At 43.9% G+C, this 26830-nt stretch overlaps 1 protein-coding gene across 4 annotated transcripts in view; it reads right to left on the reverse strand.

The window, feature by feature from the left end:
- The window catches only part of KALRN (kalirin RhoGEF kinase), a gene marked incomplete at both ends in the record, with an annotated part of 523644 nt that extends 497435 nt beyond the window's left edge, over window positions 1-26209 (reverse strand). For all 4 annotated transcript variants that reach the window (XM_082001554.1, XM_082001555.1, XM_082001553.1 and 1 more), the window contains one exon: window positions 26137-26209. In XM_082001554.1, coding sequence (XP_081857680.1) covers window positions 26137-26209 — 73 coding nt within the window. The remainder of the gene's footprint in view (window positions 1-26136) is intronic.
- Between the last annotated feature and the right edge of the window lie 621 nt (window positions 26210-26830).

A 26830-nucleotide genomic window follows, 5' to 3' on the forward strand; every position in this document is an offset into this window, starting at 1 on the left:
GGTCTAAAGGAAAAAGGATAGATAACCATAAAATGCTGCAATAGCTGGGGGAAATACTCCAGGTAAAGCAGAAATTAACCTTCAGAAAGCTAAGGACAAAATGCCTCACCCAAGGCACAATATGAAGTGATGCCAATTCACAACCAAAGACACCAGATGATGTTCAACACCTTTTAATATCGGGTATTAAACAATAGAGTTTGACATCTTCAGAGGTAAGCACAAAAAAGAATCTCAGGCTTTTTTTCCCTAATACCAGAATTTCTTCCTGAAGTACCACAAATAATAAAAACAAGCAAATATTGCAGACATTCAATTTCTGGTCCCTCTATGGGCAAAAGTATCCAAGAAATCCATTCGCTAAAAAATGGCAGTGAATATCAAGATTTTCAAAGCAATCATGAAGGTTATATTTTTTCCTTTTTAGGACATCTATCTTGGACCAAAATAGAGTGGTCTCCTTTTCAGAGGGCTGAGTACCTGCATCAGAGGAGCACTATTATTTAAGATCCATCCACAGAGCAGCTTTTCTGTTGGGATACAGAGAGATATGCAAGACAAGGGGGAAAAAAATTACGTTTGGCAGAAGTTGTACAGAATGAAGTTAAGTGTTACAAAAGACAGCTCATAGCAACACATCATGCCACCCTGGCAACGTGGTACATGCAGAACCTGCACTAATGCCAAGGCACTCCAACATGCACGTGTAAGTCACATCCAGGATAGATAGGGCTATAACTATTGCCAGCTCTTCTAAACAATCCCAAAAGAATCATCCCATATGGAAGGATTCAGCACATTTTCTGATGCTTTAAGCCACGACCAGTTCAATGTTCTCTCTATGGCTCTGGTCATGCCAGTGTAACAAGTCAGGAAAAAAAAGTGCGTCTGAATTTATTATTTTTTTTAATGCAAAAATAAAACTCATAGAATAAATAAGATTTATGTACCACATCTTCTGCAAGCCATGCAAATATAGACATTACTGTTCTCCTACTCCAGACTGCTACTTTTCCAGAGCACGACATCCAGTATTTATCTGAATTCTTTCTGTTCACCCTCCCAGGGCAAGACCGGTAATTGCCCATGGTTTTTTGCTGTGCTATCAAGACTAGGCCTGCTGTGTGAATACTGAAACACATGAAGCAGCACTGAGGAGTGTAACACAATCCACCCCATAGAAACAAAGAGGATGTGAAGACAAGGTAAAAAGCTGGAACTATCCAAATAGGAGCAAGGCTGAACGCTACCCAAACCAGGTGCAGAGCAAATAAACCCAGCTTTCCTAGATTCATTTATTTTTCTAAAGAGCTGGACAATAAATTAGACAAGAAAGTGTGACCATGATGTAGGAAAAAAAAAAAATGAAAAAGAAAAAAAGACATTTGCCAAGAAGTTTCTAAAAGCTGAATTTCCACTAAGGTAGGAATAAGTATTTGGAATCACCTGTAAGATTTTTAAAACAAATTTCACTGCAACATCCAAGTGTCATATGGATTATATTTTTCAAAGGAAATACAATAAGTGGGAGAGGAAATTACATAATGAATAGATTTTTTCCTTTTAATTCTTCACATTTTACTTCAGAGAGAAATTCACTCATATATACAGGAAAATATCCTTTTCCTCTTAGACATCCTAAATCACATTCAGTGGAAAGATTATGGGCATATGGACCTACTCTGAAGGTACAGAAGAAGAGAAGGAAATTCTGACCTTTATTTCAGCAATTGCTTTGCTTAAGGCAAGAGCTTCTGACACGGATAGTTACGTATATGGCCTCAGAATGTAAATACTAACCAAAAACTGCCACAAAAGATGCTACAGCATGGACTAGCCCTAGTTTCTAAACACCTTTCTAGGAACTACCAGCAGGCTCTAGAAAATATAAGAAGTTGGTAACCACTATTCAAAATCTTGGCTTAAAATCCAGTTTCCAGGTTTTTCCCCAATTGCTTCATTTTAATGTGGTGTAGTGCTTCTTCCTGTGTGATCAGCCACGTGTAACAAACTCTCAGGGGGACCAGGCTTGGGTGGCCTCCTGCAGCAGGATCAGGCCACTCTGAGACACTACCCAAGGCAGGATTTTGACAGCTGCTGGAAGGAAGACAACAATTCACACGTGAAAACAATTTCAATAAAGTTGCGATAACCCCACTACAGGTGAGCGCTACTCACATTGTCCTAAGTGAGGGTTGGGACACCATCCCCAGCATGCTGGAGGTTGTGCTTATCACTGCCTTGTACCTTGCCTCCTTCCTGAGTCACTCAGGTGAGCTCAGGAGTTTTTTCTGAGAATTTTTTTTAATCATCTGTAATCAGTGGTGAAATTCCAAATTCACACCAATAGAAAAAAATAGGCTCCATTTACTTGTTAAATAACCCTTATTTCTGCTCAAGTTTTGCACTCCATGACAAAATAAAATAAATAAAAAGCAGCTTTATCTCACCTAAACTGCTATGAGACACAACAGCAAATCTGTCAGTCTCATAACCCAACACCACATGTGTCTGTCTTTCCTTGCCATAAATTTCTGCTCGAGCAGCAGGAATATGACAGCTGTACCATGCACTGGCATATTCACAATACTAAACCTCTCCAGAGTAGCATGATGAAGGGATGAAAGCTCCATACCCCTTAGGGAAACAAAGCAAGCAAGGGAGATAAATTTCAAACTGCCTTGGTGGCTAACAGCACTTTGCACAGTTTGGTGAATAAATACTGCAGGAGAGCAGGAGGGAGCAGAGTTTGCAGACTGCAGCCTCTGTTGTCCTTCTGGAACCGTGAGACTTTCCAAGTAGCTAGAAAGTTGACTGCAGCTATGTGGTAAGTTGCTGCTTCCCCCCCACCTCCCCACTATATTGTCATGCTATATTCTGCAATATTCTTCAATGGGAGCATGGGTGTGTCTTTTTTTTTTTTTTACCAAGACTTATCTTTGAAGTAAATAAGTGAGGAAGGAGGGGAATTGCCACTGTGAACTTATCCTTATCCTAAGTCATCCTTAGTTTTACTGATTTCCAAGTATGCTACACTGACAGTGGCTCCAGGACCTCTTGGACCCACCAAGACTCCCAAAATAAATAAAAAATATAAAAATATGAAGGTAACTAACTATGTTTTGTTCTTTTCCTTCTACTTCTCATATACCATTGTCACACATTGTAATCATACAAGCAGTAGTTGATCCAAATATCTGAAGGTCTTTCTGTAGTCCTTGAAACTATCCCATATTCACTGGTGGCATATGTCCCTGAAGCTCCCATCCTCCCATGTTGTTAAATCTCTAGTCTTTGCATGTGCTTTTCAGAGTATCAGTTCCCCATTTGCCTTTGGTGCTTAAATTGATACACCTAACCCAGGATCTCTAAATTGCCCTTACCTTTTAAAATATTTATTCTTACTAATGATGTAACCAAGGGCTTGTAAATTTAATAACATGCTGAGCTGGCCCTACCATAAAATAACTGTGTTAGAGACAGTAATATCCAGTAGAGCAAACAGAGGCATATCACATCAGGGAGACTATCTGCCCTCACACCACAGAGCAGTGAGTAAATAGTGATCTGGAGCATCTTTGGGACAAGGAAAAGCTCTGGGCTCTTTCGAGGGCATTATGAACAACTTTCCATGACCACAGAGAGAAACTTTGTTTCTGAAAATTTACATGAGCTTCGGATGACTGTACATGAAGCATAAAAGCCAAGTGCATCCATCACATAAGGTATAACTCAGCCAGTGCATCCACAAGGGAATCATGTACAACTCCACTGGTTGTGTCCACACTGGTCCCCACAAGTGGATCAGAAGCAGACACAAGTACAAAATGGGCTCAGATCTGCCTGACTGTTCTCTACACAGGGACTCCTCTGCAAGCTGCCTGGGAAAACTCCTTCAAGAAGCCCACCAACAGCCCAATTGCATGCTCCTTGTACCCTCTAACCCATGTCTCTGTCACACTGAAACCACATCAACATGCCAGGCATACACACACACATCCATGCAGTCCCATATGCTCTGAGATATGGACCCCATCTACCCCTAGTACCACTGAAATACAACATGGCAACTGGTTTCACTGGTTGGTGCTCCCATAAGGCAGGGGCATACTCATCTCCAGGTAAAATTCTTCCTGCTGAATTATTCCAACTGACCAGAAGCATGCTGGGTGCTTCAGAGAAACACGGACATAGTCCAGCCCTGCCAGTACTCAAAAACAAAAATAAAACAAATCTGTACCAAAGTGCATCATTGTTCAACAAGCAGAGGCATTAACACGCAGACAAGACAGAGAAGGGGAAGAGGCAACTCCATCAGAGTGCCCATCAATCACTATGGCACAAACAGAGCCAATACCTCCATTAACTCTGGCACATGCAGGTCACAGGCTTGCTTGCTTTTTTGTTTTTTAATATATTATCAGCCTCATTTTAAACATAAATATTGAAGTGTGGTAATTTACTGGTGATGCAGGCAGAATGTTTTTTTAGGAGATGCTTAAAAAACTAGTTGAGGAACAGGGCTGAACAAGGAGTTTCCAGCAAAACTTTTTCCTCACTATGAAATATGTCTTTGATTCAGCAAAACAATCAAACAAAAGTGCCCATTGGTCTCCAAAAGAACTTAATATTTTTATTACAAAATGCAAGCCACTCATGAACTGACAATTTTCTATTGTAATTTTCTGAGAAGTTTTGAAACAAAATTTTTCAGTTACTAGTGTTTTTGTCCAAACACGTCAAATTATCTGCTTTTCCTTTTTTCAACTGAAAGATGAAGAGGTTTCTCTTGAAATCATCAATAACATGGACTTTTTGTTGTTACCACCAAAATTTTCAGGATGAGCTAATGTGCAGACCATTGCACTACCGGGATGCAGAGATAGCGTGGAAAAAGCATGAGGAATGGTAAGTGAAACAGTCTGAATACCATGAAATAGGACTGAAATTCTACAAACAAGAGACAGTTGTTGCAGAAAAGTAGTGTTCAAGGTTGAAGGTAGCCAATTCCAGCTCAAGCCATGAGCTCACAGAGTCCAGGCCTCCAGGCAGGTATATGATTTGAAGGAGACCAGACAATGCTACGAATGCCAAGTATTCCCAGAAAACACAACCAAATCACGGCAGAAGCATCTGGGATGCAGCTTTTCCTGTGTTTTTGTGTCAATCAAGCTTGTTTCCAGAAATATAGATAAACTATTAGTGCACAGAGGTTTCCAAAATGCTGAAGACAGCCTGTAGGCTGCGTATAGACTTGTCTCTGTGTATAACACAGCAAGCAGGAGGACCCAGACTGGGAGCACAGGCTTGTAATACAGGAGAAATTGTAGGTTTGCCAAATGCAACCAGTTGAGGCCAGACTCTGCTCTGGGACCACTCAGCCCCACCAGTGTCTGAGCTTTTGCCGTGGGATTTTCCATCCGATCCCCACAGGTATAAATGACCACACAGGTTGCACAGCAGCAGAGTCAGCCTTTTGGGTTGGAGTTGTGGCTGTTGCCTCATCCTACAGCCCTGTGTGAGTGTGTACACGAGGGAGTGTACTTCAAGTATGAATTAATTTATTTCTCCCCATATGAATGATGTCTATTGACAAAATCACTGGCTTTAAATGACTACAACAAAATTAAAGCCAACAAAAACAAGCTGATGGGCTGAGAAGAAAGATACTGTATTTCTTCTGTGAAGGGGAAGCATGTAATGCATTCGATGACCCAGAAAAACACGCTGCAACATCTAGGTCTGTTCGTTACAAGTAAATGTCAAGAGAGCTGAAAGAAGGACAGGTCAAGCCTTCACCTGAGACACCCAGAGGAAGCACTGAGTCACACTGTGAATGTATTTGGAAATAAACATCGACAAGGAACAGCCATTTTTCTTTGGTTGTCACCAGCTTCAGGGCTGGAAGGCATCAGCTGTCACATGCCACCATCAACACACCTGCAACATGCACCAGTAGGACTACTGAAGGCAATGAGATGGGCCCCAGCATTCAGGGGGCGCCCTGTCCAATGGCCCAAGCAGCTCTCCTCACCACCATGCACCATACACCTCACTGCAGCAGAGCTTCCTCCATTTATTTATATGGATGAGCAGCTTCCCTGAATGAGCCTATGCACCAAAATAGGATTCCCTTACTGTTGCCTCCACCAGAAACTGAAAGAGTTCCCATGTTGGCCAGAACATATTGCCCTGGGGAGAAACCGGATCACAGTACCCAGTGTGTGTGCTCTGGAACCAAAAGCGTATCTCTGAGGGAGAGGAAAGGGGGTGAGAAGATGCTCTTTTATAACTGAGGCTATCTTGGAAATGTCTGCTGGCAAGTGACACAGAGCAGTGACTTGTTGTGCACACAGGTCACAGGCTGTGGACATGACCTGCATAACCACTGCCAACAGGTCCCCCAAGGGTAAAGAAAAAGTATCCATCCTTTCAGCGAGCCTAACTCTGCACTCATGAGCACTGATGTTAAACCAGAGTAACTGAGTCTCAGCACAGCAGAAATCAATGAGACCACTGTCAAGTCCAGTGTCAAACACACACACTTACAAACTTGCCCAAGATAGCATTACATGGATTTTTATACTACCCTTTGTGAACTAAAATCTTGAATGTTTCCATTCAGTTTTTGCAGAAAGCCTTGCTATATCTGCCCCTTATCAGCATGTTTAGAAGGCTGTGAAAACCCACAGAGCATCTTTCATGTCAGGACTATATATGTGTCAGTCATGTGCATAAACACCTCAAAATCACTCCTGTTATCCAGAAAATATTGCCTGGGTAGCAGCTTCCTTACAACCCATGAAAGCAAGTGCAGTTTAGAAGAACCTTGAAGTTGCTCTAAATTGCCTGTAGAGGAAAAAACAGCCACTACCAGGCCCTTGGGCAGGAACATAGATATACTATAGAAGGCATCAGACTGCAAACTGATAATCAGAAGCCAAAGCTGGGAAACATCAGCTGCACTTCCAGACCTTAGACTATTTCATTATTTCCTATAAAACAAGGCTATGGTATAGGACGAAAGTCGGGGCAGCTTACTGAACTCACCCACAATTAGCGTTACTCAGTCTGCGGTCCAACTCACAGCTTGGCTGCAGCAGAGCTGGGTTACCGCCCCCTTCAATCTGCTGCTATATCTGTATGCAGTCGCTTCCTAACCCGGTTGTGTCAAAATGATCCAGGTTGGCTTACTATTTAAAAGCATGAAGGGTTTTCTTTAACCCAGATCATTTTGACTGATTTGGGTTACAGAAGGACTACACATGCAGCTATGCCTGCAGATACTGACCCCGCAGCAGTGGGGACAATGCCCAGCCACTTCGAGTCTGGCTTGGGTTCAAAGTCTTTGAACCCAGCTCAGCTGCAAGCCAAGCAGAACATCTGGCCACAGCTGTAGATGCTGTTCAGGAAAAAATGGCATATGAGGTTGCATTCAGTTTCACAGATGAACTATGTAGTGTAAAAAGTTAGGGTATGATTCACAGGAAACACCACTCAGCTCCAGATTCCACTATCATAATAAAAAAAAAAAATGCTGGTACTAATGGTCTTAATATTTCAGCTAAATTCTCCATTTTAGGGTAACTAGGATTGGCTTGTTAATACTACATAGCCACACACACAGGTAAGTGTCTCACAGTACAGAGCATGGCTTCAATTGCCTCTTGATCTGGAGCTAAGTGTGTATTTGTTTCAGCCAACCCAACTCCAGAAAGGTGAATTTTAAAATGGAAGCACACTGGAAGAGCTGAGAAGCTTCTCTCCCATAAGCAAAACACCATCTGTTGCCTGTATGGTAGGCAAGGCAGTTCAGCTCTTTCTCTGCCCCTGTGCTGGCTGCTGTCTTGCACACCACAGCCCTTCCTTGGCTTCCCAGGCATAGGCAGAGCTCACCAAGGGACCCATGCAAGTATAATCTGCAGCTCAGAGTGGGACGGAAACAGTTTTGCACTCTTCTTTTGTTCACCTGCAAGAAGCATCAAACCCATGTCCAGGATCACATTTGAGTCAGTGTCAAAAATAGCAAGACTCCAAGAATCTGCTCCTCAAATTTCTTACCTAAAGGCACACCATCCCATATCATCTTCCAGCAATCTCTGCTACCAGCCTGACATTAGAACTGGATCATGTCCCCCTGCTGGTTAACATAGCTGTAAAATGGGAAATTATATTTTCTTGTTTCACAGAAGTTTGGTTAGACTGAACATATTTGGCTTTGTAAAATCCATCAAGATCCAGAGATGAAAGATGTTCCTTAGGTGCAAATAACAAATGATCATCTTCATTTAAGAACACAGGATCTAGTAATCCAGAATTTGTTCGGGGATATTCTGAAGGATTAGACTCTGCAGATCCATTCCACCAAAAAAAAAAAGGGGGGGGGGGGGAGAAAAACTGTTTGCACATATGCTTCAGCATAAAAGTATTTATCTGACATCCAGCCAAAACCATTTTATCTCTGTAAGCAATCCTTAAACGCTGCAGAATGCATTCACTGCTTTCATTACCAAATTACTTTTTAAGAGTTCAGCAGGTAATTGAAGTTCCAAATGTCTTAAACTGGTTTGGCAACTCTAAGATTTCTTAATGGACTTGCTATCCAAGAACTTTAGAGGGGAAAAAAAATCAGCTGGATACTAAATATATACCCTAAAATAAGAAGGATTCAAATTACACTAAGAAGCTGGCTTTTAAAGGGAGAGAACATTTTAAATGAAGAGTAAAGCTCTGCTCAGAGGATGTTCCATGATGTTGAAGCTTCAGCTCATATTCAAAACCACAGGGCAAAAAGTCCTGTGAATTTTTCAAAGACATTGTGTTGGCCTAAATCTGTTCCTGTTGAACTCAAGGGCTGTTAATTTCGACAGAAAACTAATTAGGACAATGCTGTCCCATATACTTTGTACTATTAACATATGCTTGTTAAAAATGGAGGGCTCTAAAACCTCTTTCCTAGATAAAAAACATTTTGTTTATTACTTTTCCAATTCACTCAGCAGGAACAGTGAAAGGAATGAGCCTGAATCTGTTCCACACACCAAAGTCCTCCACATTTAACCAGTGCTGTGGTACTCAAAGGCAGGGACAGGAGGGTGAGGAGCAGCACAAAGCCTGCAGGCTGGCCAGGCAGCTGCCAGTTCCAGAGGTCTAATGAGGACTCTTGCCACAACTACATCAATAGCTTTTGGCAAACCATTTTCTGCCTCAGTTCCTCACATTTATAAAGTGGAGACGATGACAGTGTCTGTGTTAATAACTGTTACGTGCACTGCTTTAAGTTTATTATTTTACAGGGCTTTTCATCAACAGCCAGTTACCCAGTTCTCAGAGGGAAACTGAGGCACAGAGCAATGCCAATTGCTTAATGTCACCCAGCAGCCCACAGCTGAAGTAGGACCTTCGTCTCCAGAATTTTACATTATCCACTAAACTTATCTACAGCCTTAGTACTAGAAGGTGAAAATTAGCTTGCTGTTTGTCCACCACTGTCAGGTGACAGGATACTTGCTTACTTCTGTTAACATTCCTATTTGCAGCCTATCTTGCTGTTGCTGTTGTTCCTGCAGAGAAAGCACAATATTAGAAATGTAAAAATCACATATAGGGGAAGACACTGTGATGGCAAACGCACGATTACTGTCTCACTGCAGGCTCCAGCAGCAGGGAAAGCCGGTGATGATGTGGGCTGCTCATGGTCTAACAGGAAGAGCTTTAATGAGGACAAGAGGAACACAGAACAACAAGACCAAGGGCTTTGCTTTTCACAACAGCAACCTTTTCTCTTAGGATTACTCCAATGCAAAAAAATCCTTGTTCAACAAGGGATCAGTTTTCACAGCAATGAGATAACTGATATTTAAGATGAACAAGAACAACTGAGGAACCTTCTGGTCTGACATTGTCCAGAAAAGATGAGATGTATAAAATTAAAAGCCTGGTAAAAAACGCTGTTCTATCACATAAAATTATTGTACCCAGATTATGGTTCCCACCCAAGAAGGCATAACTATTGCATTTTACAGGGATGCAACACTTATTCCTGTAGCACAGCCTTGCTGCTAAGGCATTTCTGTTGCAACATTGCCACTTGTAAATACAACTTGGGGATACCTACAACTTTAGGATTAAAGTTTCTGGCTGCACCTAGACACACTGACACCAGCAGAGTAAGCTATTAGAAATATCAATTGAGTTGTCTATCAGATAAAGCATGCCAGGCTTTACCTAAGGGAGCCTCAGGAAAGTTATGGATTCAAAAGCTCAAGAGGTCCTGTCAGAAAAGCTTGCAATTCAGCTGCTGCACCCTAATTTAACCCTACATGAATACTACACACCAAAAAGCAGAAGAGGGCTGAGATATTGGGAACCAGCACCAGAAAAAGTATCCACTGATTTGGGATGCTGCCATCAACCAGAGCCTGCCTTTCCCCTTCTTCACATACAGCAGGTGTTCACTCACAAGCCCCTCCTCAAGCAGTGGAAATAGGAAAGCTCTGCCTGAGCAACACATGCTGTTTAACAGCTTATAAACTTCTTTAACAACAATAACATCATTTCACATTTTACAGCCCCTCTCCTGCTGCAGGACCACAACGCACTTTGCCATCTTAAACAATAAGCTGTGACGTGCTGGACCCGTGCGCAGCTGGACAGGAAGAGCTGAAGATATGAGGAGGTTTCCTTCAGGCGTACAGGCTGGGGCGTGACGCAGGGGAAGCCCGTGTGTTCCCGGATGGCTTCAGTAGCAGCCGGGAAGGATGAAGTGCCTGGATGTGGTGTCTGCTTGTGCTGTTCCTAACACAGAGCTGCCAGAGGCTGTTTGTTTTACCTTACCTAAAGCAAGAGAGGTTCTGCAAAGACAGTGGAGGTGCTAAGAATAACAGGATCTTCACCCTGAAGCCCTATGGAAGAGTCACAGATACAAATTACCTCTCAACACTAAAAGGCAGCAATTAATAGAGTCAAATTCAGCAACTACTCATGCACACCAGCATTGCAAAGCATAACCTCAGAGTAGAAATGTACAAAAGCAACAGAAGACTATAGCTATACCAAGAGGAATTTGGCCAGGATATGAGGTATGCAGCCTTCCTTTTTAAAAATTGCTCGGGAGGTTCCTTAGTTGCACCAACAGCTTCAAAACTGGGAACCTCAAGCCTTAACTTAGAAAAAAGTGCAGTTTCAATATCTAAGGGTCTCTGAAGGGCTCATATGGATGGGTACCAACAACAGAACCATCAGTACCTACTCATCCATGGAGGCTTTCTGTCTAAAAATCCCATATATCACCAGAGTCCCAGCAGGACTACAGTATGATAAACAGCTCCATGACAAGCCCTAAACTTCCAAACTAACACATTCATTTACTTATCCACCTGTAAAAGTGTGACACTGAAACTGACAGTTTTCCTGAGCATCAATACCTAATCCAAAGCAATCCATTACAGCTTTCCGATTTGTTTCTGGATTGAGAGTAAACTTCAGCAGAATAGAAATATTGTGTAGAATTACACAGTAGAAATATTGAGACAGTTTCCAGAGACCAAATACAAGATTTACACTGATATCTACATGTTGAATGCCTCCTATAAGGATGTACAAGCCCAGGCCGGTGCCTGGCAAAGTCCCCCTGTAAAGCTCCTGTGCCACTGGTGTTAAGAGGAACTGCACAAGGATGTGTCCAGAAGCATCAGGGACTGACCGCTGCAACAAGGCATGGCTTTCTGGATCAAGGTTGTTCAAGTTTCATCTACTGTAGCTGAGAGGTATGGTTGTTTGTAACTCTGGTGTTTTAAGGTCTTACATAGTACCTATATCTGTAAGTCTATAGCAAAGTTAAAGATGAAACTTATGTAAACTACCTCTTCAGTCATGGAGGATTTTTTAATCGTTTTTTACAGATAGTCAAAATAAATTAAAAAAAATGTAATACTGTTTCAGAAAAGATGACAGCCCCAACTCCAGACTCCCACCACCTGAATGGAAACAGGACAGACAAGAAACTGCAATATGACTGCCATAGTTTAACCCCAGCCGGCAACTAAGCACCATGCAGCTGCTCACTCACTCCTCTCCCCACCCCAGTGGGTCTGGGAGGAGGATCAAAAAAAAAAAAAAAAGGTAAAACTCATGAGTTGAGACAAAGACAGTTTAATAGGACAGCAAGGGAATAGGATAAAAAAATAAAATACACAAAATAAGTGATACACAATACAACTGCTCACCACCCATTGACCGATGCCCAGACAGTTCCTGAGCAGTAGTGTCCCTGGCCATCTCCTCCCAGTTTCTATATTGAGCATGATGTCATATGGTATGGAATACCCCTTGGGCCATTTTGCGTCAGCTGTCCTGGCTGTGTCCCCTCCCAGCTTCTTGCTGGCAGGGCATGAGAAGGCAAAAAGTCCTTGACTTGTGTAAGCACTGCTTAGCAACAACTAAAACCTCAGTGTGTTATCAACATTTTTCTCACACTAAATCCAAAACACAGCACTATACCAGCCATCAGGATGAAAATTAACTCTATCCCAGTCAAAACCAGGACAATGACAAGCATGGTTTTGCTTTCCCCAGCAAAAGATCTGCAACTCTCCACTATCAACACAGAGAACAAGCAGGATTGAGGGTGGAGAGAATAATTTGTTGCTGTCTGGTACAGTAAGCAGATAGGATTGCAATGGCAAAACAGCACACAGTGACGCTCCTGTGGGTTCAGACTGCAGCAGCACAACATGTGGGTGCCCAAGACTAGTTCAAATCAGGTCATAAAAATCCAACTCATCAAAACAACCTTTTAAAAATAGATTGCTACAGTTGGCTTCCTCTGAAACCTAACTGCTTCAGGCTGCTCCCCGAGCCACCGTTTGCAGGGTGTCCGCACATTGAAAGGAAAAGTAATGACTAGGGAGGTTTTAATTCCATTCCTGGAACAGCTCTCAGGGATAATACATACATAGATTGGAAGAGCAAAAAGGGAACCAGGAGAGGAGATCCCTTCAGAAGTCATTAGCTGCAGCTGTTAACATAGCTGTATATTAGACAAAAAACAAAGCAAGCAAGCAAAAAAAAGGAGCTTAGTGCTGCTTTGTTCTCCTGTGCACTTTGCATACCTGATAGTTAGGCACCCTAAGTCTGCCTTCTGCGTTATCCTATTAGTTTCAAGGTTTTCAGTTTAATCTGTATAAAGTTTCTGTCTTGTTCACTTGACATTCAGCTACTTTGTGTGCAAACAGAGGTCACTGCACACCCCAGGAGCAGGACAAGAGGAAAAGGAGTGACAGGCTCCCCCCATAGCACACTCTTATTCAGCTCAACAAGACAGAGGCCCATTTGCACTGGGGACATCTAGGAAACAGAGCCAGAGAGCAGATTTGCTCCTTCAAACTTCCAGGTACACATGAGCCAAAGGAAGCCTTTTCTGGAGAGCTGCTGCCAGCAAAAATTGAGGGCTGTGCTCTGGACTGGGGAGCAATGGAGGGGCAGTGGCATTTACAGGAGGAAAAAGATACCGTGCCAATCTCTCCAGTCCACAGACTGGTGACTGCTGCCTGTGCTACACCTCCCACAGCTTCTGCCTCTAAAGAAAAGAACTACGAAGATAACTTCTAAGGAGAAAACTTTCCTTTGTCTATATATTCCCATAGGAAGATGCAACATGACTTTCTGTTTCTTGTCAGTGTGAAAATTACTATTCGGAGTAGCACTTAATTACAACTGTTTGCAGTTCTCTCATTCACATGTTATATGGGGAACGGATGGTGGTATGTGCAATCAATTCGGCACTCTTCAGAAAGCCATGGGTATCTATTCTACCCTGGACAGTGCCACGTGAAGCGAATGGCCCCATTTGGAATAACAATACCAGGTTTTACATTTTCTAGATATATTCCAAGAGGAAAAAGTATGAGGAAAAATGAGACCAAGAAAAGGAAATCATATACTATGTTTATAGCTCCATTAAATTCTGCTGTATGGAACCAGTCAGAGGGTACCTTCTCATGCCCCAGGTAACTAAGGTGCCCACGGGAGACATCCACAGCATAAACTTCGTGGCTGAGTGGCTGGCTCTGGAGCAAAAGGGAATCTAACACTTGTAAAAGACAACAGCAGAATCAGAGCTGTAAATGGCTCCTGACAGCATTCTCTTCATGAAGAGATCTTTGTGAAATATGGAATATATTAGCAAACCTGGGCTGGAAAGCAGAGCATTTTTAAGTAGGTGGAAATTTTTTATAGCATGTAATTAAATCTCTCTTATATTTAGTGTTTAATAGATGTAACTTTCACAGCAGCATGCTCATTACAAAAAAGGCACAGGGGACCCTATCAAACAGTGAGCAGAACGGACCTAGAGCCCAGGTGCCTTGTTTTGTCAGCATTCAGGTACCACAGTGGTGAGCAAAATTATCTGAATGTCTTAACACATTAAACTAGAAATATCCTTACTCTGCTACCAGTCCTCTTTGGCCCCATTCCTACATGAGTCTGTCAGCTGAACACGGGACAAAATTTCCACCTGTGTAAATTACTGCAGGTCCTCTGCTGTCAGTGGCATCAGGCCATTTTTTATACCAGATGTGGCTCTGACCTACAAATATTTAAAAACAGGGTCAGCATAATAAAAATCTTAAGACCGTTTGACCAGTTGGTGTGGACATAGGCAAGGTGTTAGTCCCATATCCAGGACTAAGGCCAAGGTGTAGAACCTGTCTGAAGTAGGTCACCTGCATCCATAGATAGGCACCTGCATCCATAGATAGGCACCTGTATCAAGTGGTTTAAGAAGAGCCGAGTGCTTGCACATCTCTCTGATTTCACCTGTCACTGCAGCCATGACTTTTGACAATCCTACAGTAAAAATGGATCGGTGTGCTTTTCCTGGGCCATGCCCTGCCAGCAGAAGGTAAAGCCATGCAGTGCTTTGTCAGGGTTTGCTCCACCACCAGGATGTGGGTTTTTCAAAAACATGTGCACAAAGTCTATGCAACCTCAAGAAAATCACTTACTACAGCTTTGTGCCTGATTATACCCTTTTTATAGATAGGTTTGATGAGAATTCCCTATTCTACACAAAGACCGTGACTATTTAATTGTTCTGAAATGCTGTACTAATTCTGTATATTATTTCTAATTACTGTTATCTCCATTACTACTGCACACCAAGGAGAGCTGAGGATGGCTGAGCCAAGCAAAACAATTATTGTTCATCCCGCATGTCTCAAGCACTGCTTGACTTCTGAGGTAGATGCTGTAGAAACCTGTCCTTTTTATTACCCTAGTAAGAACCTACCAGCCATTGGTTTTGAACCACTGCACATAAGTATCATAAGGCTCCCAGGCACAAACATCATGACAGAGCTGAAGCTGGATCAAGTACTGAAATCAACCCAAATCACAGCAACCAGGTCTTAACTGCACAACTCAATGGTGAAGACAAGCAGCTTTTTTAAAAAATAATAAAAAGTCTTTTCCCATGATATGAGCTTACATGCTGGGAAGTATCATTTTTACAAACTCCCGTTACCACACAGATGAGTTTTAATTGATCTGAACTCATCTAATCAACAGGGTTTTCCCTCTATTCAGTTTTAGCACCAGAGGTATTTTAAACAGAGTCGGTGTTAACAACTTTCTCCTGGCCTCAAATAGTTCAAGACCATCTCATTAGGAATTTGATAAATAACCTGAAGCAGCAGACAGATTACACGCTAACAGGAATCTGTAATAGATAGCTGACCTATTTAACACCCCAGCTAACTTTCAAGCAGGATTGAGTTGAATAGAAGCAAGCTGTTAACAGGAGATTCGCACACCGTAGATCTAAGTCCTTGAAGCTCACAAGATCATTACTATTAACCCGGTAGGCCTGACTTGCTCCTTCGGACTAAATTTATCTGAATGCGTCAGACTGACTCTATTAGCATCACTCCTGAACTCTCTGCTTCAGCACAGAAAAGCAGAGCAGGAAAGTTAAATTGCTGTGAACACAGCGGCAGTCAGATCCAAGGAGGCTGGCTCTTCGTGACACATTTCTGTGAACAAGAGGCATTAAACGTGAAGCAGAACACCCAAGGATTTTGGCTCCATGTCTTCACTTCATAGGGAAATGCTTTCTCTCCACAGCATCAAAGCAAGACAGGCATTTTGTGCACTATCAAATGACTGCAGTGGTCTTCAATGGTGAGGGGCGCCTCCTAGAAGATAAAACCTTGCTATTTTTCCTGTTCCTTGCACTACCTCCTATGGCTGCCTTCCCCATTCTGAGCATGGGGCTTTGCCTGTTCCTTCCTTTGACTACGTACCCAGCCAAAGTCTGCCAATTTTTTTTCTCTAATGTGTCAGAAAACCTACCTTTTGCTTTCCATCCCAGAAGCTACAATTCCAATCAAACCTCACATTTCTGTGATTTCCTTTGGCTTCTGACCTTCCCCACACTAACACCACCTGCTTCCCTTCCACAGAGGATGCAGGCATGCAGGCTGCGATCCCTTTCTCAGCCAAGTGCCCTCCAGCTCTGAAGTACTCTGCTAGAGAACTTTGTTGCATTCTCATTTCTTCTCTATTTTTCTGCTTGTACCTTATTCTCAGCCATTCCCTCTGATCCACACCCAGCACTAGACTCCATAACTCCTCTGGCTTGTCCTTCAGATGTGTTTAAAAGGAAAGCAAAGCAAAAGACAAGTCTTCAGTTAAATTAATTCACTATCCGCTTGACAGGTTTTATCATAAGCACTTGATGGCAGGGATCATTTTTTTTGTTCAGTGTTCACACAGCATCTGCTTCAGAAGGAACTAATCAGTCACTGAGACAATAATAAAAATAATAAACTCTGGTAGAGAACAATTGTAACATAATGACAATATTGTAGGTCCTATGGGAGGATAGCCCTATTGGAAGTTTTATTGCCTCCACTCACAATCCTTCAAATGGTCTCCTGCACCTATAGCTTCAAAAGCTACGCAGACTGACAGGTACAGCACTTGAAGGGCCTGCTGAAACCAAAGGCAACCCGCTGAAACTTTTCATCGGGAGTTTCCACTAAACTTGTCCCATGGGAAAAGACAGTAGTAAAGAGTGGAAGAGAAACACAGTCCAGACACTTCCACAGAAAGTAAATCTGTTTCCACAGAGTACAGCATATTCCTTGCTAGCTATTATTTTTAACCTCTTGCAGATTTATTTTTACTACAATTTAAATGTATCTGTTATATGCCATAACATTATTATTATGAGAGACACTAAAATAGCAAAGTATTCTAGGCACTTCATACTATTTTACAAAACAGGGAATTAAAGCCAGCAACGACTGCAGATCACTGCAGCAGCCACCAATGCACATGACGCCCTTTCAGCCTTACTTGTTATACCTCCTCTGTGGACGGAGGGAAGATGAACAAAACCTGTGGAATTATTCCCAAAGTTGTGGTGTCCTTTCTCTTGCTGTTTAACTAGGGGGGAGCAAAAAAGGAACAAAAATGCATACAATGGGATGAACTTCTGCCTGCTGCTACTGGGCTGTGGGCACAGCCTTGGGCTCACAGCCCACAGACACTGAAGCCACCAGCTAAGCCTACACATCTTATACTGAAAACTACCTGTGATTGACACATAGCTTAGAATCATAGAATAGGTTGGGTTGGAAGGGACCTTTAAAGGTCATCTAGTCCAACCCCCATGCAATGAGCAGGGACATCTTCAACTAGATCAGGTTGCTCAGAGCCCCGTCCAACCTGACCTGAATGTTTCCAGGCATGGGGCATCTACCACCTCTCGGGGCAACCTGTGCCAGGGTTTAACCACCCTCACTGTGAAAAATGTCCTCCTTATATCTAGTCTGAATCTACCCTCTTTTAGTCTATTACCCCTTGTCCTATCGCTACAGACGCTGCTAAATTCTGCTCCCATCTTTCTTCTAAGCCCCCTTTAAGTACTGGAAGGCTGCAATAAGGTCTCCCCGGAGCCTTCTCTTCTCCAGGCTGAACAACTCCAAGTCTCTCAGCCTGTCCTCATAGGAAAGGTGTTCCACCCCTCGGATCATTTTTGTGGTCCTAACCTTGAGGCTTTCATTCCATTTTTCACTAAGCTGTTTTAAATAAGGAAAAGTTTATTTGCACAAGGGCCTCAGGTTTTGGATTCATAGTATATACTGCCTTTAAAGTCTAATAAGAGACATTTAAATAAATAAATTCTGTCTTTCTTAATCAGCTTAGCTTTTCAGTGCTCCCATGCTGATGGACATCTATTCGTATCAAGACAAACTATGGTACAGCATAACTTTCCACTCCTGAAAAGCACTGCTGCAAAGCTCTTTGTTTTCAGCTTGGATGCTGTTTGGCACAACAGTTTGACATTCACTTACAAGACTGGTGAAAAATATGCACTACTAATTTTCCTAAGTGTATTCTAGCGTCTCTGAGGGCCATGCGTTTGCCTACCTCCCCATACAGTAATATGATTTGCTCCCAGCTAATAAAGTGGACTTCATATCAGCTAAGGAAAGACTTTATTTAGGGTGTTCCCCTTCTTCGTTCTTGAATAATATATTCATGGAAAAGAGCTAAAGTTGATAACATCTTTAAAATACTTCCCCCCAATGTGGGGGATACAAGCCGATAATCCCTACAGATCTTTTTCTCCCCCATTGCCCCCGTGGTTTATCACGTCCAATTAGCCATCTGCCATGCCTGCATTGCCATACAAAGGCAGCCGGCTCTCCTCCACCACAGCCCATCAGCGGGGCTATTGTCCCGGCTGACAAACCAGGATTAGACACTATTGTTTCCAGCTGACCATGCTGCTCCCAGCGTAGGCTGCCAGTTGCCATTAAAGCAGCAGGAGTGCCAGGGTACGCTCCAGGATCCAGGAACCATGCCAGCAGCGCCCATATTACCAGGGAACCTTTACAAAGCTCTTTGTGCTACACTTATGTATTCTAATTTCAGGTAACAAACCAACCTGGGACAGCTACCACTCTTCATATCCCGGCTGCACCAGAGCATGCCTGACCTACTGCCATTACTGTTTACCAAGTGCTCACCTTGCAAAGAAAAGCTCACAATCCCCAGAAGAGAGCAACATTTTGGAGGCAAATCTTTCCTTGCAATGATTTTATTATTTTTTTAAAGGTAAGGTAGGTCTTCTGCCACTTCAGCATAGCTTATTCCACACACACACACAAAAAAATAGTTTAAAAAAACTATGTAGTTTAAAAACTACACTAAGTCTACATGGTACCAATTATGCGATGAGGTTAATTTAATTTCTCTAACAAACACCATACACTCACTTGTTTTCCCAAGGCCATTTCACTAACAGAAATGACCAGAGCAGCTGCTCTGCCAGTCACCGAGATGTTAAATTGAAGATCATTTCCTCTTATTATTCTCAAAGCATGTGACCTTATGCTAAAAACTACAGTCTGCCTAATTATGGTATTTTTGTTCCATCAGTGAAACTGAAATGCTGGTTCATATAATTAAGGTTACAAAAAAGGAATTTCATTTTTAGTTTTAAAGGCAATTTGTTGCTTTGAAGTGGGAGTGCGACAAATGAGGCCTATGTACATATATGTTCTCAGTCATTATATTGTGCAATTTGGAAGAAACAGAACACACTCCTAGATTTTAGTAACAAAGCCACACATGTTGATAAGAGAAAGAATCCAAATAAACCACAATTTATTCTAGGCACTAGTTAATGAAAATAAGCACACAAAACAAATACTTATATTTAAAAGTAGAAACAGAATTACCTCCTAAGCGCTTGATTAGGAAATAGGAACTATTTAAACTTCAGTAAATGTTTTACATGGTATTTTACACTCCAGCATTGGACATACATAATTTTAATATATCACACTGAATCTTCACTGAATAGTTCAAAATAAAATAAATGAAAAGCAACTGAAACTAATGTTATTCCACAGTGGCCACATACGTAAAGACTCACAGTGACTTACAATAGAGGAAAGTCTTTGCCCTGAATTCAAATACTGGGCTTATTCTGAACCAAACCTGAAATATGACATGAAAACTTAAATATTTTGCTGAAATATTACTCCATTCTTAGCACAAAATACTCTAAATCCCATTTCAACACACTGCAGTCCACATATTGCACAGGTGACGGACTCAAACCTAGATTTACAATCACTACTGCAGTGCCTTAGACTTCTGTTTTCAGTTACATCCGTGAAAACTTCCAAACAATTCCTCTGAAGTCCTCTGGATCTGTGAAACAGTAACACAATCTGTCCCAGAACAGAGTGGAAAGAAAAATTCAAAAAATTATGACTTCTTTCTTTTACAGCCCTCCACACTCTAGGGTTCTCCATTCAGACAATCACATTTGACTTCTCTTTTCGTATCCAGTTTTCTTTTGCAACACATATACCATAATATCACTGTTATTCTTGCCAGATTCACTAGGCAAAATTCCCCAGGTGGCAGAGTCCCTTCAGCTAACAAAGGGTGCATGTGCCACGCAAGGCTGTAAAATGGGAAATGTTTATCCAAAGAAATACTAAAAGCAGGACATCAGTCCAAATCAAGAAAAAGCACAAATACCTCTAAGTTGTTTCATGACTTACTTTAAGTTCCAGCCATAAAATGCACAGCGCTATGGGTTTATAAGGCCTAATACTCCATAAGTATTTTCTTTGATATAACTATGAAGTACTTAAAATACCACTGGGTACTGTATGGTACATGTCGCCACAGAGCAATAAATCTGCTATACATCCATAATCAAGCTTCCTAGGGACCATAAGGTCACAGCAGCTGAAACAACAGAATACTTCATCCCCTACCTTCAAGAGGCCCAGAGCACCTGTCCGGCCTGAGGACTCCCCAGCGGGCTCTTAATGCGAGGGTGTGCTTGGAAATGAAACCAAAAAGAAAAAAACCCAAATCCATCAAAGTTGCTCCCATTCCTAAAGCCTCATGTTCCACCAGCAGATTATTATTATGGGAATTGATAAAATATGCTATGGGAGGCATGTGAGGGGAAACAGCGATAATTATATTTGCCTGGCCAAGTTTGATGCTTGCTTGTATCCATGCAGTTCATCATCCCAAGACACACATGGCCATCTAAGGCCACATGCAAGATGGTCTACGCAAGCACCAGGAGGGTTGTACAGAGCTCCTCTTTGATGGCTTTAGGATAGCACTTTTCTTCTTTCAGAGTTTCAACCCCAAAACACAGCGCAGGCAACAGGTTTCCCCCCCACCAGTAACTTTTGCAGGTGCCATATCAAGCCTTGTTGCACCACCTGTGCACTTCACTAGTGTCTGCGCTGTAAGCTTACATTCCCTATTGCACCCTGTCCAGGAAATCAAGGACTGTGAACTTCAGTGCATACCAGCTCTGAACCAAAGCTGGGTGTGAAAGGCCTCTTCCTCTGGAAGTAATTCTGTTCAGCGTTAATTCAATTAATATCAAATAGAATAAATATCTTCCTACAGACCTATAATACAATGCAATCTCATCCAGAAAAAACACATTGTAAACGACTATCAGATGTCACCCCTGTTGCCCTGTATGTACTTCTGAGTGAGGAGGAAGGAAGAAGTACAGGAAATAAATGTTTTTCTGAACATAAACCAGCAATTTAAATTGCTCCCTTCCAGGATCAGACAAAAAGAGATCCTTCCCTCTTGTCACAAGACCCCAAAAATCTGCAAGTTCTGCCTCATTTCTGAGCAGCATCTGCAGAGTGGGAGGGGGAAGAGGACAGTCATTCCCACCAAGACCTCTCAATTCACCTACACATCCTTTGCCATATCTATATGTCAATTTCCAGACTATCAGAGCTCTCTCTGAGAGTCCTAAGGAGGAGGAGATGGGACAACAGCAGGGCAGGGCAAAGCCACATGGTCTTCCCCACGCACTGGGGTACCAGCTGACAGGCTTGGGAGGATCTGGGTCCCCACATGTAGTGAGATAAGCATCCTCATGCCCCATGTCAATCACATGAAAAAACACCTACATTAGACAATAAGGAAAGAAAAGAACAAAACTCATATTCCTGACAGGGTCAGAGGTCAAAGCCTCCAGAGAGTGGAACAGATTTTAATTAACAGCATCACCTTAAAGAACACAGGAGCTTTCCAAGTAATAAGCACAACCTGACAGTCTTTTCTACCACAGAGTCCCCTTTATCAGCACACATTACCAGACCGGACCTTATAAATTATAAAGTCTCAAGGTGAGGAAGCCAGGCGTCACACAAACACCTCACCCTCAGTGACAACTTGATTGAATCAATTTATCTGCTCTATGAGGAAACACTTGATTCCATCAACCTCGAGGAGCACTTCTCTGCAGACATCATTTCATGAACATCTATTGATCAAACAGCCTGGCCACTGCCAATCATTTTAAAGTTATTTAGTAACGGAGCTGCCAGTCACTCGTGCACAAATGAACAATGCTGGAAGTATAACCGGCTGGTGGAAAGCAGAAAGCAAACAGAATAATTCATCATAGTCAAAGGAGATGGAACAATATCAATTTTCAGCTCACTCACAGGAAGTATCAATGACAAAGTCGGCATCTTCGCATCAGACATAATCAATGTTATACTTAAGTGCCAGAAAAATAAATTAGAAAATAAAACTGTGCCTGCTAGTGGATAAGAAATATTGATGATTACCCTTGCCAGTAATTGTACTTTGCTAGATTGTTCTGTCACTGACCTGTATAAATATTTAACATTTTGGTACAGGGTTTCCTTATATGTTTCACCTCTGCTTCCAAAACACACCGCAGAAATTCCTGCGGCTTACATTTACAAATGTAAATCTTTCCCTCTGTGTCTATATCCAAGGGATATCTGTCATTTGTACGCTTTACAAAGTGACTGACTTTATGTTTGAAAGAATGAGTATTCGGATTCAGTTTGGTGCAACATAAAAGTCTCAGTACGCATTCAACATAGACTACTAAGAGTTCCAGAGAACTTGCTCAAATTTTATTATCTGTCACCAAAATAGACGTAAGAAACTTAATAAGGCATACCTAGGCATAGATTTGGTTTCTTACTGAAACATAAACTCAAACAGAAGTGATAGACATCATGCAGAAATTACTGCCTCAATTCAGCAGCTGGTGTTATCCCAGAAATCAGAGCTGGAGACTGCAATAGTAATTTCTGCCCTTACAGCCCCACTGCCTGTTAATTTTTATCCCAATTACATGGGAATGATTCTCTAAAAAAAAAAAAAGAAAAAAAAAAGACTGAATTATTCTCTGCCTCTATGTGATGGTGAAAATTAGAACAGTCCCTACCTTGCCTGTCTCCGGGGAGGTTTAAGTGACTGCCAGCATCAACCAGACAGGTGTTAAAGCCACTGTTTTCTTAAAAGTCATTCCTCATTCTCATCAGTGTAAGCACCAGAACAGACCCTCCTTTATTACCTCGTGTTAATTCCTTCAGTTTTACTTTCCAGTTACAGCTCAGAGAGCTGCTATCTCAGTCATCAGGGCTGATAAGGGACTGCTACCTCTGAGTGCTTGGGTGCTGCTGGGAGAGCCGCTCCCTGCACGGTGCCGTTCCCAGCATTGGCCTCCTCTGCTGGTACCAAGGAGCAGCCTGTCCATCCTCCCGCCTCAATGCAAAGCCCAGCTGGCTGCTGAAAGCCTCCGAGCAAGGTATTAGTTGTTTGGACTCCATTTTTTTCCACTGAAAATAACAAGTACTGCTTTTCCCTGCAGTAGCTGGGAATTTGGGAAGAGTTTAGGCAGTTTAGCATACGTTTGTGCTATTGGAGCAGCTAATCTTTAAACCACATAGATTCATTTTTTTTATTTGATGTGAACGTATGAGGGTATCTAAGCCACAATGGTTATGCTTTACAAACCCAGAATACAAGTCAGGAGAGAAGGAATAAAAGAAAAAAGCTAAAAGTAAGGGGAAAAAGATGCTAAGTCAATGCAGGTCTCCGCAGCTATCACAAATCAGACTCCATCTCACAGTCCTTACTCAGGCAAGATTGCCATTTTGACAGCTAAAAAGAGAAGTGGGAGAGTCAGTTGTCTACAGCTGTTCTCCTAAGCCCCACATCAGCTGTTCTTTCTGCCATCCATTAAAACCAACTTCATCCAGGCATGACAGCAGCGCATAAACCCCAGAAGCAAACAGTGCACAAACAACGCAGGAAACCAAAGGTGCAATTTCACGCACGTCATGCCTGCCCTCATGTCCATTTTCCCCATCTCTGTGTGCTGCCTGGCCATCATAACAGCTGACATTCAAGATTAATTACTAATAGGAGTTAGGTTTTCCCCCTCCATGTCATCTTTTTGGATGCAAGAAGCTACATAACAGCACAGAAACAAGAATTTTGCCATTTCCGTCAATGAAGCTTAAGGTAGATGAGACAACCTTCAGGGATGGCCCACGTATACATGCCTCAGTGCAAGGATGAGGCCTGGGAATACCGGCCAGACCCAGGTTCCTGTGTTTTTGTTTCTTCAAGAAGCAGAATTGTTAGGAGACTTTCTGAAACCTCCAGGTTAAACATATAAAGGCAGGTGACAAGTGTATTCATGGATCTACAAGTGAAACTTCAGGTGAAGGAGGCAGACTGGGAGAACTGTCAGGTCACATGGCTCCCTGCACTTTTTCCTCATGTAGGAATACTTTTTTCATATAAGCTAGACAGATTTTACTCCCTCCAAATTCTATTCTGCTAACATGCTTATGTTGAGAAGGCAGTGTCACAGGGAAATTATTCAGCTTCGGGTGAAGGGAAGGAGAGAGAAGAAAGATGGGGGGAACTTTAATTAACAGGTTTCATTTAAAAAGAAAATTGGTGGGTTATTTTTCTTTTTTTAAACAAATCTGTCATTGTTGAGACTTAGGAAATTAGCTTGTAACAAGGTAGGCTATCAACAGGCAAATATCCTATGGCTTAATGGCTTGTGGATCACAAGATACACACAGCCAGACGTTATTATAGTTATCCTCTAGATCAAAGGGTTTTCACATAAATGGGGTGCAGTCTACCATAGCAGGGAGCTTGCTGCAGGCCTTCAGGATTTGACTACTTTCAAGTTTTGGTGATTACATAATTGTTTTTTGTAACTGGAGCTCCAAGCACTGTGTGTAGTTAATGAGCAGGTAGAAGGTGGAAAACAGCTGAAAAGCAAAGTCTTGACAAACAGCTGTGGTGATAAGTGTCAGTCCTAGCCTAAAAGGGACAAATCACTTTATGAAACAAACATTTAATTCTTTACAATTTTTAATTAAAAATCTACTAAGATGCCTATAATACTTTCTTAAGATTGGGGGGGGGAGTGTCAAACTACAACTTGTTTCAGTTGAGATGCTGATCCTGTGCAAAGCCACGTTTCGGGGCCGAGGGCTCCCACACGAACAACACCTCGTGAACTAGTGGTGCAGTGGGGACCCCAGCACGTACCCATTGCCCAAGGCATTTAATTAACCAGTGCACGTTCAGCGAAGGCCCGCACCGCGCTCTGATGTAGCTCAGCTACCCTTCCGCTCCACTTCAGCATCCTCTGAAACCGGCGAGCGAAGCACAGGGCTCTCGCCCAGCCCCGAGACACTTCGCGAGCCGCTCCCCCAGAGATCGGCACCCCCAGCCGGCAGCGAGCGAGCGCTGCCCGGGCGCCCCGGCCCTCCCTGCCCACCCGAGGGCAGCGGGGGTAGTGCCCCGGCCCTCCGCCCGGGCCGAGCGGGGCGGGGCGGGCAGCTGGCTCCGCTTCCAAAAGCCGCCCGGTGCCCGGGGCAGGGGCCCGGTGGTGCCCAGCCGGCGCAACCTCCCTCGGGGGCGACGGCGCGGGGGCTCTCCCCGAGCATGCCCGCGGGGCTTTCGTGCCTGCCCGGGGCGGAGGCGCGTCCGGTCCCCTCCCGAGGCGGGCGGCAGCACAGCCCCGCGGTAGCATCCTCCCGGGGGCGGGAGGGGGGGACCGGGGCACGGACGAGCCGAGGGGCTGCGGCGGACAAAGCGAGGAGCCAGGCAGGGACCCCCCCCATTCCCTTCCCCTCCTCTCCCCTCCCCGCGGCTCCGCTGCTGGCGGTGCCCGCGTCGTCACCGCCGGCCCCGCATCCCGCGGCGGAGGCAGGGCCCAGCGCTGCCCCGGCCCCTTCTCCGCGGCTACCCTACCTGTTCGGAAGAAAGCGTCCACCTCGGAGTCGGGGACAGCGCCTTCCTCCGCCGCCCCTTCGGCGGGATTCATGGCTGGGGGAGAGGCGGCGGCGAGCCCGGCGGCTGGTAATATCCAGTGAGTTAGGGAGGAGGAGAGCCGAGAGAGAGAAAGAGGGAGGGAGGAGAGGAGGGAGGAGAGGAGGGATGGAGGCGCGTTTAGCAGCAAGCCCAGCCGAGCGCCGCCCGGATCATCCCTTCCGCGGTGCCTGCGGGGCGGCTACCCCGGGGCTGGGCTGCGCTGCCCCCGGGCTGCGCTGGGCTGCGCTGGGCGGCGCGGACCCGGGGCGGGGTGCCGGTGCTGAGCCCCGCCGCCGGCCCCCTCCCCTCCACCCACTATTGTTCCGACCTGCTCCTCTCCGTTCCCCCCCGCTGCTGCCGCTGCCGCTGCCCCTCGCCGCGCTGACAGCCCAGCCCGGCCCCCGCCGCTCCCTCACCGGCACTTCCTCAGTCAGGCCGGCCGCCGCCGGGGCAGCCCCTCCGCGGGGCGCGGCCGCTCCGCGCAGCAGCGCGCCCCGGGCGGGGCCGGCGGCAGCCGGCGGGGCGGGGTGGGCGCAGGTGCGGGCGGGTTCATTGCCGATCCCCGCGCGCTCCGCGGCCGCGCTAGTGCGCGGCGCTGGCCTGCGATGCTGCTGCCATGGCCCCCCCAGGAGCA

This window comes from Phaethon aethereus, assembly GCF_964289735.1.
Source record: "Phaethon aethereus genome assembly, chromosome: 6".
Classification (NCBI taxonomy): Eukaryota; Metazoa; Chordata; class Aves; order Phaethontiformes; family Phaethontidae; genus Phaethon; species Phaethon aethereus.